The following is a 21285-nucleotide window of genomic DNA, read 5'->3' as shown; positions in this document are numbered from 1 at the left end:
ACAGGCTGATGGAGGTGTGGAAGAATCTTTTGTGTGAAGTAAAAGAAGGTGAATTTGAAATTTGCTGTCCAAACATGAACTACTGCCTCAAGTGCCTTCAATCCAGGCCCAGAGAAACCCACAACTGGTACCCCATAGACAGAATATATAAAACGCATGTATGCTGTAATAAAAACAGCTTGAAGCCTTCTGAAGAAGCCTTCTTGGTTCCATGTAACCAAGGAAAGAGGCGGGTGAGAAGGAAAAGCTGCCACATCACAAAAAGAGAAATCATTTTGTGTTGGGAGAGAGACACAATGGAAATGCAAATGAAGACAAACTAAGGAGGAAGGAGGCAGGGATCAGACATGCAAAGAGGAAGAGGAGGAGAAGCACCACTTTGTCTCCTGGCTACCACAAATATCCAGGGAAAAGCAGAGGCAGGAAAACCCCTCCAGACAGGACAGGTAGGAGAGGTTGGGGGGAGGAACACGGCTCAAGGGAGAACAGGGAAATTCAGGATTTTGGGTCTCTGCAGGCTAAAACAGCAAGTATTGGGAAAAACAGGGAGGGGAGATGGGGTAAACTAACTCTGTGCCATGGCTAAACTGTGAACCTTCCACCCCAAATCCTGTAATGTGGCAGGAGAGAAAACCAGACCCAGCTTCCCAAAATAACTGCCAGTTAGAATGATCCCAGGTTCTCTTTTCCTGCTGTTACAAATGTCCCAGGTGAACGTGCAACTGTCACTCTGAAAGAGGGAATTCATTCTTTTATCTTTAGAACTCAGATAAAACAGTTACAGCCACATAACAACAAATGCTGAATGTTCCCCCGCCTAAGCAGCAGCTAATTATCAATTATCAGGGCTGACTGCCAATTATGGAGTGCCTTCAGCCATGAGGATAACTCACATCAGTTTCTACCCCAAAAAAACAGCTGAAGAGGGAATCAGTGACAATGAAGTGAACACCCAGAGTCCTCTTTGTCAGCAGCCAGACCAAAATGACACCACTCATTGCTGTGCTCTGCTGCCAGCAAAGAAAAAGCAATAAAAACTTTTTGGGAAAGGTTGGGAGGAGCATAAAATGATAAGCATAAGCTGAACAAGAAAACGTGTAATTTCTGGAGTAAAACTGATGTGGGAATTTTGTGTGACACAAGCGGTCACCTAAAAAAGGAACAAAGTCACACAGACAGTGCATGGCACAGGAGAAAAGGTCAGGAATTCCTGGTGCTTTCCATGGAAGGAGGAAAGAGCCTGCATGTCTGAGTGGGCAGGAAGGGACAGGCACAGGGGGACCAACAGGAATGTGGGGACAAGGAAAGATGTGTGGGTTTGCACTATAGGAAAAAACACAAAGCAAAATAAAGGCGAGTAGGAAATTAAATGAGAAACTGTGAAGCTGCTGCAGAGGAGGAAATACACAAGGAAAAGGATTTGTCTCCTGTGCTGGAGTGGGAATCTGCAGGATGGTGCACCAGTGAAGGATTTGTCTGCTTTGCTGGAGGGAGAATCTGCAGGATGGTGCACCAGTGAAGGATCTGTCTGCTTTGCTGGAGGGAAAATCTCCAGGATGGTGCACCAGTGAAAGCTGAGAGCACATTCCAGCAGCTCCCCAGGGTTCACCCTCCTCCCTGGCAGTGCCTGCACGGGTGCTGCTCTGGTACCTTGGAGATGAAGATGCCTTCATCAGTGGGATCAAAGGGATTGCCAGCGTGGCCCTTGGCTCCACCCCGGATGCTGATGCCCAGCTTCTCTCCTGGAGCCTTTTCAATGCAAATTTCCTGGAAACACAGAAGAGTCTCCTTGTTAGTGGGCCAAGTTCAGCTGAGGGAACACTCCTGGGCGTGACCACAGCTCTAAATGTTCTGAAAAGGGCCTGAATTAACCCCATCCTCATTTGGCAGTTTCTTCCTGTTGGGGAGAACCTGCCCTTTTCTGTTCCCTGATGACAGAGTCCCACAGCCATGACAAGAGATCCTCAGCATGCCCCAGCTGGAGACACTTAAAAGTGATTGGATTCTGCCAAAGGAGTGGTGCCTCAGGTTTAGCTTTTATATTTTTCACATTCTGAGCTGCTTTAGTGTGTGGATCTGGGTTTCATATTAAGGGATGGTGAGCTCTGTGCACAGAGCAGGGAGAGAAAACAATTCCTGCTCCAGCTGGGCACCAAGGACAAATGATCCAAATCTCAGCCCCAAGAGCACAAACACCATGGGCTGGAGAGAGAAAAACAAGAAGGATGGGACTTCATGGGCTAAAGCTGTAATTGGACAATTGACTCCAATATGCTAATGGACCAAAACTTATAGAAGTGTGAGACCCTGTGACCAGTCATCCATTTTTTTTGTTAAAAAACTTTTGGGTTCATCTTGGCTGTAGCCCTGCCTGGGCTCTTGTGCTGCCCAAGGTGGACCTATTGAAGACTCCAAATAAATCTACTTTATTCTTTAGCTCCATCCAGCCCCTGTTCTAGGCCAGCCTTCACAAAGCATCAGGAGCAGGAAATCCCAGGATTCTGGCTGTATCCTATCCCAGATCTTCCCAGGCAAGAACTGCCCCAAACCCCGCTGTGCCTGCCCCAAATCCCATTCTGGCTGTCCCCAGCCCCACCTGCATGCCAGGGGGAGGGGGGTCCCTGCGGACCAGCATGCTGAGCTCCTGGCTGTTGCAGAGCAGGGCATTCACGGCCTCCTGGTGCGTGGCGTGGCGCAGGTCGGTGCCGTTCACCTCCAGGATCCTGTCCCCGACGCGGAGCCCGCTGCGCGCCGCCAGCCCCCGCGGGATCACCTGCGGACGGACACAGCACACCCCCTGAGGAGGGCTGCTACCCTGAGCAGGGCTGCCACCCTGAGCGGGGCTGTCACCCTGCAGGAGGCTGTACAGATCACCTGCGGACGGACACAGCACACCCCCTGACAAGGGCTGTCACCCTGGGAAGGGCTGTCACCCTGCAGGAGGCTGTACAGATCATCTGCGGAGGGACACAGCACACCCCCTGACAAGGGCTGTCACCCTGAGCGGGGCTGTCACCCTGCAGGAGGCTGTACAGATCACCTGCGGACGGACACAGCACACCCCCTGACAAGGGCTGTCACCCTGGGAAGGGCTGTCACCCTGCAGGAGGCTGTACAGATCACCTGCGGACGGACACAGCACACCCCCTGACAAGGGCTGTCACACTGAGCGGGGCTGTCACCCTGCAGGAGGCTGTACAGACTGCTGGGAGGATCACCTGCAGACACAGCACACCCCCTGAGAAGGGCTGTCACCCTGACAAGGGCTGCCACCCTGGGAAGGGCTGTCACCCTGACAAGGGCTGTCACCCTGCAGGAGGCTGTACAGATCACCTGTGGACACAGCACACCCCCTGAGAGGGGCTGTCACTCTGAGCAGGGCTGTCACCCTGAGAGGGGCTGTCACCCTGCAGGAGGCTGTACAGACTGCTGGGAGGATCACCTGCAGATGGACACAGCACACCTCCTGAGAAGGGCTGTCACCCCGGAGGGGCTTTACAGACTGCTGGGTGCCCGAGAGAAGGCTGGTGTGGAAGATTGCAATGCAAGATGTTTTCACTTACCGTCTGTATGGCAGATTACCTTTGTCAAGTGGGCAGTTTGCTTTATCTCTCTCTTTGAGTGACCACAATCACACCTCCCTGGGAGGGGACATCTGATGATAACAGCTATTGAATGTCACTGCATGGCTGATAAGAACATCTTTTCATTAAAATCCTTTCATGAGGATTTTTTCCTGCTGAGAAGCTTCAGGAACAAAATGTAAACAATGGTTATCTGCTGCTGTGGAATGCAACAGGTGCATCTGCAATTGGCCGATCTTGGATGTTTGTAATTAATGGCTAATCACAGCCCAGTTAGCTTGGAGTCTCTGTCTGAGACACAAACCTTTATTATTCATTCTTGTGCTTTCTATTCTTAGCTTAGCTAGCCTTCTGAGATGAAATTTTCCTTCTATTCTTTTCGTGTAGTTTTAATGTAATGTATATAATAAAATAATAAATCAGCCTTCTGAACATGGAGTCAGATCCTCATCTCTTCCCTCACTTGAAAACCGCTGTGAACACGGTCACAAGAACTATAACATCCCATTGGGAGATGCGAGCCAAGAGGGTGGAGCCAAGCACTGCTACCCAGATATAATCCAGGGGGAGGAGCCAAGCATTGCTACCCAGATATAATCCAGAGGGAGGAGCCAAGCATTGCTACCCAGATATAATCCAGAGGGAGGAGCCAAGCATTGCTACCCAGATATAATCCAGGGGGAGGAGCCAAGCATTGCTACCCAGATATAATCCAGGGGGAGGAGCCAAGCATTGCTACCCAGATATAATCCAGAGGGAGGAACCAAGCATTGCTACCCAGATATAATCCCGAGGGAGGAGCCAAGCATTGCTACCCAGATATAATCCAGAGGTTTTGAGACACCAGCATGGCTTTCTCCACGGGATTCCCCAGAGGAACAGCAGCTGTCTCTTCTTCCACTGGATCTTCAGAGGAAGAGTACATCCTTCTCTACAGATCTCCCTTGCTCCAGCAGAACCACCCCTGACACTGCAGGAGGGCTGCAGCCGCATTTCCAATTGGACTGCCACCCACAGGGTGTCAGGTTGGGTTCTGACTCTGGCAGTGTTGTTCTAGTGTACTGCATTGTTTATTTTATCCTTTATTTTTTTTCTTTTCCCTATTAAAGAACTGTTATTTCCCGCTCCCATACATTTGCCTGAGAGCCCCCTTAATTTAAAAGTTATAGCAATTGGAAGGGGTGGGGAGGGTTCACATTCTCCATTTCAGAGGAGGCTCCTGCCTTCCTTAGCAGGCACCTCTCTTTCCAAACCAAGACATCTGGTAACAGGATCCATGGGTACCCCTGAAGGAATTTCCTAGCAAGGTTGTTGATGCAGAAACCAAGAAGGACAGAGGGATAAATAAGAGAAATCTGCAACTGCCTATTCCAATGAGCATGTGACTGTGTTCACAGAAGGATGAGGGAAGAGATGAGGATCTGGCTCCATGTTTCAGAAGGCTGATTTATTATTTTATTATATATATATTATATTAAAGTCTACTAAAAAGAATAGAAGAAAGGATCTCATCAGAAGTCTGGCTAAGAATAGAAAAAGAAAGAATGATAACAAAGGCTTGTGACTCGGACTCTCTGTCAGAGCCAGTTGACTGTGATTGGCCATTAATCAGAAACAACCACGTGAGACCAATCACAGATGCACCTGTTGCATTCCACAGCAGCAGATAACCATTGTTTGCATTTTGTTCCTGAGGCCTCTCAGCTTCTCAGGAGGAACAATCCTAAGGAAAGGGTTTTCCATAAAAGATGTCTGCAACATAAGCTCATTGTTTTGTCTCTTGTGATTAATGAGTGAAGTGAAAATTCATGAGTTTTGTAAGAATGTTGTGGAAACCCAGAGCACCCAGTGCACCACAGCATACTCTGTCTGCTCTGGGGTGCCCTGATCCCCAGGGCAGCACTGACTTTGACCCTCACTCATGGAGAAAGTTTCCGGGACTTCAAGACAGACTGGAATCCACAAAAGTGTGCAACAGATTATAGAGAGTAGTTTAGGTGTGAGAAATGTAGGTTTTGGGATTTTTAGTATGGTGTGGATGGAAGCAAGATGGAGGGCACAGGGTGCTGGCCTGGGTTTCTTCTTCATGCTTCTTCTCCTTCTCCATGGGTTTGGGTGGCATTTTGTAATTGGGCAGAAAAGTCCCCACTGGGGGCTCTTTGGGATCAGTTATTGGGTTAAAAGGGAAAATAATCCAGGTGTCAGTTCTTAATTGGATAGTTTAGCCTTAAAAGACCTTGTAACAAGTGATTGTTGGCCATTTTGTGCCTTCTAATGAAAAACTGCTGAACTCATAGTAGTGAGACTGTTTTACTGATAAGAAATAATAAACACCTGAGTCTGAACATGGATTACTGTCTCAGGTGGTGCCTTCAATTCAGACACAGAGAAACCCACAACTGGTACTCCAACAGAATGTATAAAAAGCATGCATGCTGTAATAAAAACAGTTTGAAGCCTTCTGAGAATGGAGCGTGTTGCTTTGCATTGTGACTGTCTCAACCAGGACAGTCCATCTGTCCTTGGAGATGTGATTGTGTGCCCAGGCATCCTCCAGCACCCTGCAGCCCTGATCTGACTCCTCTCTCTGCAGACAAAACTCCCCAAGAGGTGACACACTGGGAACACTGAAGAATGAAGTGGAATGTGCTTTCAAGTGCTATTCCATATGTTATTCTCATATTCCCAATTTAATCTGAGCCAATCCTGTGCCAGTGTTGCCATTATTTTGCCTGTGAGTGTAATCAGGTCTGACAGCACCAGGATTGCTCCAGTCCTCACTCAGTGCTCTGCAGGGGCTCCTGAGAGCTGAACTACAACCAAACCTGAGCTCCTGGTGAAACAAAGGAGCCAGCAAGGAAAGGGTGAAATCTGTGAGCATGTGGGAAGCAGAGATGGTGGGAAAGAGTCAGTCAGGCTTTGAGAAGAGCAAATCCTGCCCCACTGACCTGCTGATGCACTGCAATAAAAACCATGGGCACACCAAGGGAGAGGCCTGGCAGGCATCACCCCCAGAACTCCAAACAGCCCTTAACAAGGTGTGAACCCAGACATAGGTGTCAGTCAGGTTCAGCACCTCCAAGGGACAAGAGCAGTCAGGAAGCAGAAAGGGCTCTGCAGCGATGTCCTCTCCAGCATCCCCATTCCCATGAGTGTGGAAGTGCAGGACTGTGAGGGAATGGGCTGCAGGCAGTGGCCAGGTGTGTGCTGCCCCTGCATGGCATCACCACTGGAATGGGAATATGGAATCAAAGGATCAATGTGGATCCAAGGACACTGGTCTGAGTGCAGCAGAGCAGGCACACACTGTCCCACCAGCACCTTCCCAGTAATGCCTGGCTTCCTGCAATGCCAGCATCTTCCCAGGACTCACTAAAGCCAACCTGAACCCAGCAATTTCAATAGCACACTGGGATCCCTCCAAAGGGGTCAGCATGGATTAGAAAGGCCTGAGGCTTTTACATGCCCTCAGATGGCTCCAGCAGCAGCACCTGCAGTACAAACCTCACACATCCCTGTCCCATGCCCTTATTTCACAAATCCATCCTGTACAGCCAGACTCACATCCAAATCCTTCACCTTAATGCCAACAACCAACAGCTCAGAACACCCAGGGCAGCTCTGCTGGGACTCTACCTTGGAGATGAAGACACCAGGCTCATGAATGCCGAAGGGATGGCTGGAGTGGTCACTGCCCCCGACGATGCTGAGGCCCAGGGGACCCCCTGCCTTCACCAGGTGGATTTCCTGAAGGGAACAAAAAGCAGTGTCAAAGGCAATGAAGGATGTCACCTACACACCGCAATCACTGATAAACACAGAGTCAGGGCTGTTTTGGATGGGGTAAGCACAGGGTGAACACCCATGGGACAAGGGGGTTCCCCATGTGGGACTCCACAACCTGGAGAGGAGCTGGAATGGGGCTCCAGGAGAGCTGGAGAGGGATTTTGGGCAAGGGCCTGGAGTGACACACGGGGGAACAGGCTCTCCCTCAGAGTGGGCAGGGCTAGATGGGATATTGAAGAGAAATCCTTTCCTGTGAGGATAGGGTGACCCTGGTATAGGGTGCTCCACAAGCTGTGGCTGCCCCATCCCTGGAAATTTTCAAGGCCAGGCTGGACAGGGCTTGAAGCAAGCTGGGGTTGTGGAAGGTGTCCCTGCCCATGGCAGGGGGTGGGTCTGGATGGGCTTTCAGGTCCCTCCACCCCAAGCCTTTCTACAATGACACCTTCAGCCCCCGATAACCCTGCAGGTCTGTCCCCATCCCCACACCCATCTCTCAGTATCCCACCAAGCTCACCTCGATGGGGTACTGGTCCCCCAGCCCCAATAACCCTCCAGGCTGATTCTCACCACATGACCCATTTCTCAGGGTTACACCGTGCCCCCCAAGCCAAGCTCACCTCGATGGGGTACTGGTCCTCCAGCCCCAATAACCCAGCAGTCTGGTTCCCACCACAACACCCATAATTCAGGGTCACACCATGCCATCCAAAGCCAAGCTCACCTCGATGGGGTACTGGTCCTCCAGCCCCTTGCTGAGGAGGTGGTTCCTGGCTGCATCCTCGGGCAGGCTCAGGCTGTCCCCGGGTCCCGGTGGCGGGGAGTGCATGCGGGCGCGGGGCGAGCCCCCCTCGCCGGGCTGCTCCTCTGCCCTGGCCTCTCTCTCCACCAGCAGCACGATGGTGGGGGAGGCCGCGGTAAGCAGCGCTACGGCCTGATCATGCCTGGCTTCTGTCATGTCTACCCCATTGATCTGGAACAAAGCCGGCGTCAGGGCCGAGCCCTGCGAGCCCTGTCCTGCTGCCACCTGTGCCCCACAGCACCTCGGGGGCTCCCAGCTCCCTCTGACCTGGCAAAGGGGCACAGGCACCTGGGAATCCCCACTGACCCCCGCTCCCTTCCTGCTCAGCTCTCCTGCCCCATTCCCCCATTCCCTGACACGGTGCTCCAGGGGCTCACACAGGCCAGGGGTGATGTTCCACCTGCCACAGCCAAACATCTCCACGTGGGAGAGGCAAAACAGCGATTTCCAGCAGCAGTGCCATGACACAGGCACGTGCAGGAGCAGCTGCTGCTGTGTCACTGAGGCAGCTGCCCTCATCTGTCACCCAAAGCCCTGACACAGACACCACGGGCACGATTTGGTGGCTGACAGGACCTGCCACTGGTCACTGCCCCACTGGCTGCCCATGCTGGCAGCTCTAAGGCATTAAAAGTGACCCCAGGTACAGGGAGATGTGAAAAAACAGAGAGCCTTTCCTACAAAATTAAGATTTACAACTGCCTCCCTAGAAACTCAAAGGATGTGACTGTTTACCATGGATGTACAAGGGGCAGAAACTGAGCTGAGAGAACACAGCCAGAGCAACAAAACCAGACAGGAAAAAGCTGAAAATCAAAAGGTGTCTAGTCATTAGGTTCTGGAAAAGCTCTCCAAAATGAACATATGAAAAAAGGAGCTGCAAGATGGGCTTTCCTCAGCTCATGAAATAACAACGTGACTGTAACAGCCACAGCAACTGGGCCTTGTAGGCCAACTCCCCAGTGCCTGATCCCCAGAAATATTACTGTAACTCCCCAGCTCCTTCCCAGAGAGCAGTTTCTGGACTAGGCTGGCATGCAGGGCTTTGTCCGGACCCCCTGTGACCCATGGCTGTGGGTACTGCTCTCCTTAGACAGCCCAGTGTCACCTCTGCCGAGAGCACTGTCCCCAAAGGACAATTCTGGCATGAACCAGAAGGATGCCAGGGCAGCAGCTGGCATGTGCCCCCAGGAAGGGGAAGGATGAGAGGGACCAGGGCACAGGACAGGGCACCAAGCAGGAAAGGTGACAAATGAACCACACAGGTGGTGCACAGCCCCTAACGGAGGGCAGGTTACAGACACACAGCTCAGACACCCCAGATGGACCCTCAGAGAGTCACCAAAAGCAATCACACAAAGGAATCAGCACATGGATCCTCCTCGAAGAGCCACCAAAAGCAATCACACAAAGGAATCAGCACATGGATCCTCCTCAAAGAGCCACCAAAAGCAATCACACAAAGGAATCACACAAAGGAATCAGCACATGGATCCTCCTCAAAGAGTCACCAAAAGCAATCACACAAAGGAATCAGCACATGGATCCTCCTCAAAGAGTCACCAAAAGCAATCACACAAAGGAATCCCCACATTAGAGAAGCATGACAAGACCTGGCAACCAGTCTGCAGAAGAAATGGGGATTATGAGGGGCTGTCTCAGCACATCTCTTTCAGGAAAGGGCCAAGTGGCTGCAGGAAGCTTGAGGGAGGTGTTGTGGGGATATGCAGCACTTGTTATGGGACGTTCAGCAGAACAGGAAGAGGGCTGGAGGTGAGGAACAAGCACAGGGAAATACAGGGGAGAACAGGAGGCTGCTGGTCAGTGCTGGTGTGGCCAAGCCCTGGGCCTGAGTGCACATCTGCTCTGCCTCTCCCCACATTCTGTATTTACTGGGCTAGCTCACTCTGTTCAGGGCACATGTGCAGAGCTGCTGGTAAAACTCAAGCTGGAACAGCCAGCAAGCAGGAATCCAAAATGTGGGAAGACTCAAGAGGTGGCCCAGAGGCTGGATGAGAGGCTTGGGGGTGACCAGAGAGCCTGGGAGCCCTGTTTGCTGGAGCAGAGGCTGGAGAGCTGCAGGCAGCAGCCCTGACTGGGCTGAGTGATAGAGGAAGGATTTGTGCCATCGCCCAGCAAGCTGAACCCTGATGAGCCAGAGGCAGCACCAGGCTGTGCTGCCGCCCTGTGAGCACCACCTGTGCTCAGGTGTGCACCTGCAAGGGCACTGCCCTGCCCTCCCATGCTGATCTGGGACCAGCTGTGTCTGCCCCGTGTTCCACATCTGGAGCCTGGGACCAGCTGTGTCTGCCCCGTGTTCCACACCTGGAGCCTGGGACCTGCTGTGTCTGCCCCGTGTTCCACATCTGGAGCCTGGGACCAGCTGTGTCTGCCCCGTGTTCCACATCTGGAGCCTGCACTTTGCCCTGCTGATGGCTGAGCTGGAGCAGGGAAAGCAGCAGCTCTGTGTGCAGGGGACTGGGAAGGGAGGATTCCTGGGCTCCTCTGATGGTTAACAAAGGCAACGCCCAGCAGAGACTTGGCTCTTTGGTTCTATCACTACATCTGTCTCAAATGTAACAGCCCCTGGAGCATTTCACCCAGTAACTCTCCCCTGTCTGGCAATCCTGGTGGCCACACAGCTTTTGTGGCAGCTGATTTTCCATGACCTTTATCTAGCTGGAGAGCAAGGCCAGCCATGCAGCACGGCCCTCTGAGTGCCATGGGGAAGGCAAAGTGCCAGGGAATGATATTATTCTCTGTGTGCCAGGGAATTATATTATCCTGGCAAGTCTCTAAGGGGTCACACTGCATCATTAGGGCTCCACGTGTCACCCACCACTATCCTACATCTCTCCAATGTCAGTTTTCTTCCCAGTCCCAAAAAAATCAGCTGCCCTTAGAAACTGCTCCCTGCTGGATTCCCATCCCACAGCTCCAGCTCTGCAGCACCCCCCAGCAGTGCCTGTCCAGAGTCTTCTCCCCCAAAACGAGTCCCAAGAGACACAGGAACACAGGGAATGAGTGACAGTCACTGGGCCATGTTGAGGGGTGTTAATTCAGGTGGGACCCAGCTGGGCTCCTCAACCCCTGTGCTCAAAGCTCTCCGAAGAAAGTCAAAGGAATAATCCGAGTTCTTCTCCTGGGGAGAAGTCCAGGAGGATTTAGAGCACAGGGGAAGAGAGGAAGCTGTGCTGTATTTATTTTCTTAAGAAAACAGAATTCTTTGGCAAAGTGAGAGCTGAGTGTGACCAGGAGAGCACAGCTTTGGAAATGGGCCCTGTACCCAGTGAGGTCCTCCCATGGGACCCAGGCAACCTGCACCCACATCCTAGACAACATGGCATCGTGGAAGATTTCCAACAAAAAAGGAAAATTGCTGCTTCCAAATAGTGTAGGAAGCAGGCTTGGAAGTCCTGGGAGTGTTCTCCTGAAAGGTGACATGTTCCTGCACTTCTCAGAGGTGAGCATGGGATCTGAGCTTCAGCTGCTGCTCAGCACCAAACCTCTAAGATGGTCACACACACCTGAGCACAGGGAACTGAGGGGAACATGCTGGGGGTGTCAGGAATAATGACCAAACCCCCATGGTCACACACAGCACAGGAACTGAGGGGTGTCAGGAATAATGACCAAACCTGCATAGTCACACATACCTGAGCACAGGTAGCCAAGGGACTCCACTGGGGGTGACAGGAATAATAATGACAGCAGCACCTCAGCCACATCCAAATCCAGCAGAGGCCCCAGCTCTGTGAGCCCTGAACTCACACATCCCATGAGGAATCCATGCAAGCTATTACCAGGGAATTGGATCTGCTTTTCCTACAAAGCTGCCCATGGATATAAATAGAGCTGCTGAAGCAGGGTGGGGGCAGGTTTGACTTTTGAATCTCTTCTATGGTTTTGTGTCTCCTTTTTCCACAGGTCAAGCAAACCAATCCCAAATGATGAAATAATGGGCCTCACTATTACCTCTGCACCACAGAGCATCAAACCATGAACAAATCCAAAATACTCTGGCATTAATCAGGGTCAGGGCTTGATTTTGGGCAGTGTGGAGCACTAGGAGGGAGTGAGAGATGCCATACCACTTCAAGCTTGCTGTCAAGTGTCAGACCTGCCCTAAGACGTTGTGCCTGAGCAAACCCAAGCCAGCCCCAGCCCAGGGATAGAGCAGACAGAAGCCAGCACTGACGAGGCTGTATCAGTGCTTACTCACGCCAGCGCTGTGCTCTCACCACAGCAGCTGGGCAGAAACCACCACCAGCACCAGGAGCTGGAGCTTCCCAGAGGCAGCATGCAGCGTGGGAGGAGGGTCAGGAGGCTGAGGAGAGGCTCCCGCAGGAGGGGAGTGAGGAGCAGGAGGCAGAGACACAGGTGAGAGCAGTGAGATCCGCAGCGACAGCACGGCAGGGCCGGAGATCCACGTGAGGCAGGGAAGCACTGGGGTACCCCTGTCCTGCTCCAGAGCACCCCTGGGCAGCTCCCTGTGCTCCAGTCCCCCCCACTGTGCCCCAAGGGGCTCCCCACAGCACCCCTGGGCAGCTCCCTCCACCCCACTGTGCCCCAAGGGGCTCCCCACAGCACCCCTGGGCAGCTCCCTGTGCTCCAGCCCACCCCACTGTGCCCCAAGGGGCTCCCCACAGCACCCCTGGGCAGCTCCCTGTGCTCCAGCCCACCCCACTGTGCCCCAAGGGGCTCCCCACAGCACCCCTGGGCAGCTCCCTGTGCTCCAGTCCCCCCCACTGTGCCCCAAGGGGCTCCCCACAGCACCCCTGGGCAGCTCCCTGTGCTCCAGTCCCCCCCACTGTGCCCCAAGGGGCTCCCCACAGCCCCCCTGGGCAGCTCCCTGTGCTCCAGCCCACCCCACTGTGCCCCAAGGGGCTCCCCACAGCACCCCTGGGCAGCTCCCTGTGCTCCAGCCCACCCCACTGTGCCCCAAGGGGCTCCCCCTCCCCATGGCAGAGCCCCCCAGGCTGGGCAGTGCCGCCGTGTCCCCTCCCTCCATGCCATCCCTTGAGGAAAGGGCAGGTGTAACTGCACCCAGCCCCAGGCAGGGCAGAACCACCCACAGTAACCGCTCTCCCAGCAGGCTCAGAGCTGAAGAAGGGACCCCAACGTGCAGCTCCAGGGGCAGAGCAGCAGCCCCTGCCCGGCACTCACCGAGATGACTCTGTCCCCGACGCGCAGGATCCCGTCCCGGTGCGCGGCGCCGCCCTCTGCAATCCGGGAGATGAAGATGCCCTGCAGCACAGGCACAGGGTCACAGCAGCCCGGGCTGTCCCCAGAGCCCGCTCTCAGTGCTCCCCCCTGCCCTGACCCTTCCCCTTCCACACAAACCCGCTGCTCCCAGAGCCCCTGGCAGCGAATCCTCCTGGGGCCCAGGGCCTGGAATCTGTGCCAGGAGGGCAGCAGTAGGATTGGATGTCACTGGCACGGATTCGGAGCCACAGCCACCCTCCTTCTATAAAAAAAGACAGAGAGGGACTTGGACATGGGCCTGGAGTGACAGCACAAGGGGAATGGCTTCCCAGTGCCAGAGGGCAGGGCTGGATGGGATATTGGGCAGGAATATTCCCCTGTGAGGGTGTGAGGCCCTGGCACAGGGTGCCCAGAGCAGCTGTGGCTGCCCCTAGATCTGTGCCTAAGGCCAGGCTGGATGGGACATTGGGCAGGAATTGTTCCCTTTGAGGGTGGTTTGGCCCTGGCACAGGGTGCCCAGAGCAGCTGTGGCTGCCCCTGCATCCCTGCAAATGTTGAAGGCCATGGTGGGCAGGACTTGGAGCAAACTGGCACAGCGGAACCTGCCCACCACAAAGTGAGGTTTAAGGCCCCTCCAAATGCAAACCATGCCAGAATTCTGTGATCCCCTGACTTTAGAGCACCCAGCCCAGCAGCCCATGGCCAGGCTGCCCTGCTGCACGCCCGGGGATGAGGATTTGGGTCCCAGGACCCAGACTGACCGTGTCCCCAGCTCGGTAGGGCATGGAGCCCTTGCTCAGAGCAGCTGTGGCTGCTCCTGGATCCCTGGCAGTGCCCGAGGCCAGGCTGGATGGGACATTGGGAATGAGGAATTGTTCCCTTTGAGGATGGTTTGGCCCTGGCACAGAGCAGCTGTGGCTGTCCCGGGATCCCTGCAAGTGTTGAAGGCCATGGTCACTGGAGCAAAACTGGCACAGCGGAACCTGCTCACCACAAGGTGAGGTTTAAGGTCCCTCCAAACCCTGCCCAGCAGCTCAGGGCCAGGCTGCCCTGCTGCACGGCCAGGGATGCGGATCCGGGTCCCCAGGCACGAGGATTTTGGAACCCCAGGGACGAGGATCTGGGTCCCAGGGCCCGCACTGACCGTGTCCCCGGCCCGGTAGGGCGTGGAGCCCTTGCCGCCGGCGATGCTGAAGCCCAGCCCCTTCTCGTTGCGCATGAGGCAGGTGGAGAAGCGCTCGGCGGCCGCCTCGGGGTCCTCGGGGAAGCGCAGCCCCCCGCGCCGCTCCCGCGGGCTGTAGTCGTCCTCGGGCCGCAGCGGGGTCACCGTGATGGCGTTCTCGGGCTCCACCATCCGCTCCCGCAGCACCGTCATGGACACCGAGCTGCCCGAGCCCCGCAGCGCCTCCACCGCCACGTGGTGCTCGGCACAGTGCAGGGACACGCCGTTCACCTGGGCACGGGGGGAGAGAGAGAGAGAGACTGCTGTGAGACTGAACCCTGACCAACACACACAGTGCAGGGACATGCCGTTCACCTGGGTACGGGGACAGACAGACAGACAGACTGCTGTGAGACAGAGCCCTGACCAACACACACAGTGCAGGGACACGCCGTTCACCTGGGCACGGGGACAGACAGACAGACAGACTGCTGTGAGACAGAGCCCTGACCAACCTCACACAGTGCAGCGACACGCCGTTCACCTGGGCATGGGGACAGAGACAGACAGACTGCTGTGAGACAGAGCCCTGACCAACACACACAGTGCAGGGACACGCCATTCACCTGGGCACGGGGGGAGAGAGAGAGAGAGACTGCTGTGAGACTGAACCCTGACCAACCTCACACAGCCCTGACCAACTTCACACAGTGCAGGGACACACCATTCACCTGGGCATGGGGACAGAGACAGACAGACTGCTGTGAGACAGAGCCCTGGCCAACACACACAGTGCAGGGACACGCCGTTCACCTGGGCATGGAGAGATAGATAGCTGTGAGACTGAGCCCAACACAGAGAGCAATCTCACACAGTGCACCAACACGCCGTTCACCTGGGCACGGAGAGACAGTGTGCTGTGAGACTGAGATACAGCCCAAACACAGCCTGTCCTGACCAACACACAGCCTGACACAGAGCCCTGACCTCACACCCAGTGCAGGGACACGCCGTTCACCTGGGCAGAGAGAGAGACAGACAGTGTGTTGTGAGACTGAAACAGAGCCCAAACACAGCCCTGACCAACACACACAGTGCAGGGACACGTCATTCACCTGGGCACAGGGGGAGACAGACAGACAGACTGCCGTGAGACACACAGTCCAACAAACACAGCCCTGACCAACACACACAGTGCAGGGACACGTCGTTCACCTGGGCGTGGGGAAAGTGACAGTATTTCCTGACACAGAACCCAACAAACACAGAGCCCAGCAAACACGGAGCCCTGACCAATACAGAGCCCAAAACCACAGAGCCCCAACCTCACACACAGCCTGCCCTGATATAGTGCCCCGACCAACACAGAGCCCCAGTCTCACACACAGCCTGCCCTGATATAGTGCCCCGACCAACACAGAGCCCCAGTCTCACACACAGCCTGCCCTGATATAGTGCCCCGACCAACACAGAGCCCCAGTCTCACACACAGCCTGCCCTGATATAGTGCCCTGACCAACACAGAGCCCAGCAAACACAGAGCCCCAGTCTCACACACAGCCAGCCCTCATACCTAGCCCAACCTGTACAGAGCCCTGACCTCACGCCCAGTGTCTCCTCACACCCAGCACAACCTACACAGAGCCCTGACCTCAAACACAGCCTCACCTCACACCCAGTGTCCCCTCACATCCAGACTCCACATCCAGCCCACTCACACAGCCTCAACCTCAAACAGCCTAAACCTACACAGAGCCCCAGCCTCACACCCAGCATCCTCTAACACACAGCCCCAGTCCCACACTCAGTGTCCCCTCCCACCCAGCCCAATCTCACACAGCCCCAATCTCACACCCATCTCAAGCCCAACCACTGCTGCCCAAGGGAGCTGGCCCAGCCCCTCACACCCCACCTGGGCCCTGTCCCACAGGTGTGCCCAGACCTCTGGGAGGTTTTACTGCCTTCCCACAGCACCTGCAACCTGTCCCAGGCCAGGCCAACCAAGCAAAGGCCCTTCCAGAGGAATTCCTTCCCCACAGGGAGTCCTGAATTCCCTACACCTGTATCATCCTCACAGGTAACATCCCAGACAGATAACCCCACACAGAACCATCTCCACCAACAAAATTCAGCACAGTCCAACACAAGGCTGACCCCTGTCCATCTTCCAGGAGGGACATGGAGCTGCTCACAGCCCTGGAACACCCAGAGCTGTCAGTGTGACAGTCTCTCGGTGTGGGGATGTCACAGAGCACATAATCTCCAGGGTGGCACAAAAGGGAGGACCAGGGGGTTAGCCCAGCAGCCTGGGCTGGTGGAAGGTGCTCCTGCCCATGGCAGAGGTGAAATGAGATGAGCTTTAATGTCCTCTCCCACCCAAACAATCCCCATGGCTGGCTCCCTGGGTAAGAAGCTATTTACAGGGTTCACTTTTGCTCTGCCCAGGTATGTGCTCTTTTATTGTATTTACTCCCACCTGGGCCACACAACACTTCAGAGCTGGGCCAGAGCAAATGCAGGAGCTTATAAAGCAACAAAATATTCATGGTAACATAAATTAAACAACCATCTCTGAGCCAAAGGGATTTTGTTTAGCTCTTACACATCTTGGTCTATAACATGTCTGATGCAAATCCATTCCCAATCATCTCACACCTCCCTGTCACAGACATCTTTTATGAAAAATCCTTTCCTTAGGATTTTTCCTCCTGAGAAGCTGGGAGGCCTCAGGAACAAAATGTAAACAATGGTTATCTGCTGCTGTGGAATGCAACAGGTGCATCTGTGATTGGTCTCATAGAGTTGTTTCTAATTAATGGCCAATCACAGTCAGCTGGCTGGGACTTTCCGTCCGAGCCACAAGCCTTTGTTATCATTCTTTCTTTTTCTATTCTTAGGATTTCATCAGAAGGCTAGCTTTCTTCTATTATTTTAGTATAGTTTTAATATAATATATATCATAAAATAATAAATCAGCCTTCTGAAATAATGGAGTCAGATCCTCATCTCTCCCCTCACCCTCAGACCCCTGTGAACACGGTCACACCTCCCCTCCAAGCCATCAGCAGCAGCATTTGCTGTGCCAGGAGCCAGCGCTTACCTCCAGGAGCTTGTCACCAACACGGACCCCTGCCCGAGCTGCAGGACCCTCCTCGGACACGCGGGAGATGAAGATGCCCTGCAAACAAAACCCTCTGTTGATGGAGAGCCCATTCCTCACCCCTCTGCAGGGCAGGGACCCTCAGCCCCAGCCCCTGGCCAGTCCTGAACCCACAATGAGGGGAGGACATGGCAGCTCAGGAGCTGGGGTGAAGGAACAGAAACCCCAAGGTGACAAAGGGGACAGAAACACCATGGCAGGGCTGCCCCAAGGTGACAAGAGGGGGACAGAAGCCTCGTGGCAAGGCTGCCCCAGGTGAGCCACAAGACCAGGGAATGACACCTTAACCCTCTTCCAGTGGAACTGGCATCACAGGATGGAGCTGATGCCACCAGGTGGGGAACAACCCCACACCCTGTGCCCCACAGTGGGGAGGAACCCCTGCTTCCATGGCAGCTCCAGCTCAGCCCATCCTGGCTCAGAGGCAGGGGTCTGCTCCATCCTACCACCATGGCTCACCCAGCTCATCCCCCATATCCTGCTGGGGTCTGCTCCACGCCACCACCACGGCTCACCCAGCTCATCCCCCATCCTGCTCCACCCCACCACCCTCCCTTTGGGAGCATCCAGGGCTGCTCCCACCCAGCCCAAAACTCCCACGAGGGACACCCCGTCCCCAGCAGGAGCTGGCTCAGCAGGGACAGTGACAGGGGCAGTGACAGAGCCAGGCCTTACCTCGTCATCCCCCTTGTAGGGCGTGGAGCCCTTGCCCCCGGCGATGCTGATGCCCAGCCCGCCCGTCTGCCGCACGATGGTCAGGGTCAGCTGCAACACAAGGGACAGGGTCAGGGCACCCAGAGCCAGGGACAGCTCCTCTGCAGGGAAAACAGCAGCTCTGGGCCATCTCCTGGCACTGGGGGGGCTGTGACAGGGACAGGACATGGGTCCGGGCACCCAGAGCCAAGTACAGCTCCCTTGCATGGAAAACAGCAACTCTGGGCCATCTCCTGGCACTGGGGGGGCCCTGGGACCCAAAGGGGATCTGTGGGACACACTGGGGGTGCTCTGGCACCTGTGGGACACACTGGGGGTGCTCTGGCACTCATGCCTCAGAGGCAGCACCCCCACAACCCATGGAACACACCAATCCCTTCCCACAGCTGAGCCCTGAGCCAACAGCCAGCCTGCCCACAGCAGGCATAGCTGAGGGGATTCCAGCACAAGGCAAACTGGGCAGCCAGTTTGGACTGGAACTGGATCACAGGACAGGGACAGTGCTCACACCACAGCCTGGCTCTGCCAGGGCTCCCTCTGAGTGTAATTCCAGCACCCCAGGGGCATTCCAGGCCACCCCAGAGCAGTGTGCAGTGACCAGGATGGCACCTTGTCCAGAAGGCTCTGGATGGACACTGGGCTTTGCTGTATTGATGGAAATCAACACGCAATTCCAAAAACCCCAGATGCTCTGCTCCCCTCTGCCCCAGCTGCTCAGGATCACAGCTGAGCAATCCACAAGTCTTCTCCTTCCTACCTCCCACCTCCACACACCCAGCCATGCTGATGTGACTCAGGCTGAAGCTGTTTCTTTTAGGGACACCAGCACGAGCCATTCCCAATGCCACAGTCAGGAGAAGGAAGACAGGGAGCACGTGGTAGGACACAGGGAAAGGAACAGGACAGACAGGACTCTCTCAGGGCCAAGGAGCTGGGGAGCTCAGTGACAGAAATGAGCACAGAGAACCAAACTTGCTGTCCTCCACGTCACCTCTTTGTGAGCAAAGCCCAGAATGGAGAGAGGCTGCTGCAGAGATTCAGGTGTGTCGCTCGTTGCCACAGCATGGGCAGCAAAGGAAGCAGGGATCATCTTCCTTAACATCTCCCTTCCAGCCCCCTTTCACTTCTGCAGTGACAGAACCAACATCTTGTGGAGCTCCATATTTGCTGTCTTATATATCAAGAGTTCTTCTATCATTATGGTGCAAGGGTTCCATGTCACCAGAGTTTCATACCTCCTTGGTGTTTCTCATAGGCATCGCCTCTGGCACTGACTGTTCCTGGTCCTTGCAGCAGCCACCTAACTCCAGATCCCACCAATCCACTCTTTTATAACACTGTTCCTATTGGCTACAGGTGTGGCCTGTTCACATCAGTCCTGCTCCTAATCTTTAGTAATTGGTTCAGCTGCAACTCTTTAGGGGACAAGATTACATTCTGTACCACCTTCATTTACCCACACTGTATCCCCCTACACATGTTCTGCTAAGGCTAAAACAAAACCCAAACCAAAATGCCCTGCAGGAAATGTGGGACAAGCTGAGTGCTCTGCTCGGCCAGCTCCTCTGGTGCCCAGATTACAGCACAGCAGAACACTGAGGGATCTTCCCAGGGAAATCCCTGGTTCCAGACCTGCCATCACCTCACTGTCTCTGTGCAAGAGCCAGAAACTGAGTCAAATTCCAAGTTTTGGAATACCCAAGCAAGAATGTGAATCTTCCCAGGGAAATCCCTGATTCCAGACCTGCCACCAGCTCACTCTCTGTGTAAGAGCCAGAAACTGAGTCAAATTCCAAGTTTTGGAATACCCAAGCAAAACAGAAATGGGGTGGTGAGGAGACAACACCAAGACAGCCCAACTCAAACCAGCTCCTGACCAGACAATGCTCCTTCCATGATTCTATTAGGAACTAACTACAAAACCCTTGTTTTTCCACCCAGACTCACTGGACTCTAGAAATGCTCTGAAGACTCACAGCTGTACTGTCCAAGGAGTGCTCAGACCATGCTCCCAGGCACATGGGAGGATTTCTGGGGTTGTTCTGTGCAGGGCCAGAAGCTGGACTTGAGGATCCTGATGATCAGGAAATTGTGTAATTCTATGTTCAACACAAACGTTTCTAAGATTGACAGCAATCCAGGGCTTCAGGCAAGAATTACGGGAATTTACAGGAATGACAGCAAACCAGGGCTTCAGGCAGGGATTACAGGAATTACAGCAAACCAAGGCTTCAGGCAGGGATTACAGACTGGTCTAAGAGCAGGATCCTGGTGTTTCCCAGGTCTGGTCAGTGCCCAGATCCATTGGACAGGATCATGGTTTTGGATAATGACTGAGGACTGTCTGATGTCACTGGTCACAGAATGTCACTTCCAGCTGCATGGGAAGCTGATGCTGTAAACTAACAGAGAGGTATGCCACAAACCCCTTGGATTTCACAAGAAACCCCCTGGATTTCACCCCTCAGATTCAGCAAACCAGTCTAGAAATAGGGGGAAACCTGCTAGAAAAGCCAACTGGCCTGATGGGAACCTTCTGTCCATCAATGTGAAAAGCAAAACCCCAAGGAGAAAACAAGTCAGATTAAAAATGCTGGGACAACTGCAGCAGAGGAGCTTGAGTTATATATGAGTATATGTGGGCTGAAAAGATTTCAAACTCCCAAGAAAATCACACAAAAGCCAGTGTGGTGAGATTGGTGGATGGATGTTTGAGTAGGCATGAACCTCAAGAAGAAGGACCTGGATCCAGCAGCCTGGAATGGCCCTTCAAGGTGCAGCTCAGGCTGTTTCTGGCTCCAAACCCTGAAGCTCTTTGTTCCCCCAAGTTCCTCTTTCCTAAGGGTGCTCTGGGACTGCCACAAAACCACACAGA

At 54.2% G+C, this 21285-nt stretch overlaps 1 protein-coding gene across 14 annotated transcripts in view; it reads right to left on the bottom strand.

Annotated features, from left to right (window-relative positions):
* SCRIB (scribble planar cell polarity protein) overlaps positions 1 to 21285 on the bottom strand; it is a 131224-nt gene that overhangs the window by 49708 nt on the left and 60231 nt on the right. For all 14 annotated transcript variants that reach the window (XM_058020166.1, XM_058020215.1, XM_058020261.1 and 11 more), the window contains 8 exons: positions 18372 to 18461; positions 17637 to 17714; positions 14519 to 14827; positions 13336 to 13416; positions 8092 to 8340; positions 7221 to 7331; positions 2597 to 2773; positions 1651 to 1767 (listed from right to left, as the gene is read on the bottom strand). In XM_058020166.1, coding sequence (XP_057876149.1) covers positions 1651 to 1767; positions 2597 to 2773; positions 7221 to 7331; positions 8092 to 8340; positions 13336 to 13416; positions 14519 to 14827; positions 17637 to 17714; positions 18372 to 18461 — 1212 coding nt within the window. The remainder of the gene's footprint in view (positions 1 to 1650; positions 1768 to 2596; positions 2774 to 7220; positions 7332 to 8091; positions 8341 to 13335; positions 13417 to 14518; positions 14828 to 17636; positions 17715 to 18371; positions 18462 to 21285) is intronic.

Source organism: Melospiza georgiana, chromosome 1 (genome assembly GCF_028018845.1).
Source record: "Melospiza georgiana isolate bMelGeo1 chromosome 1, bMelGeo1.pri, whole genome shotgun sequence".
Taxonomy (NCBI): domain Eukaryota; kingdom Metazoa; phylum Chordata; class Aves; order Passeriformes; family Passerellidae; genus Melospiza; species Melospiza georgiana.
Note: the sequence above shows the minus strand (reverse complement) of the source record. Positions and strands in the feature narration are given on the sequence as shown.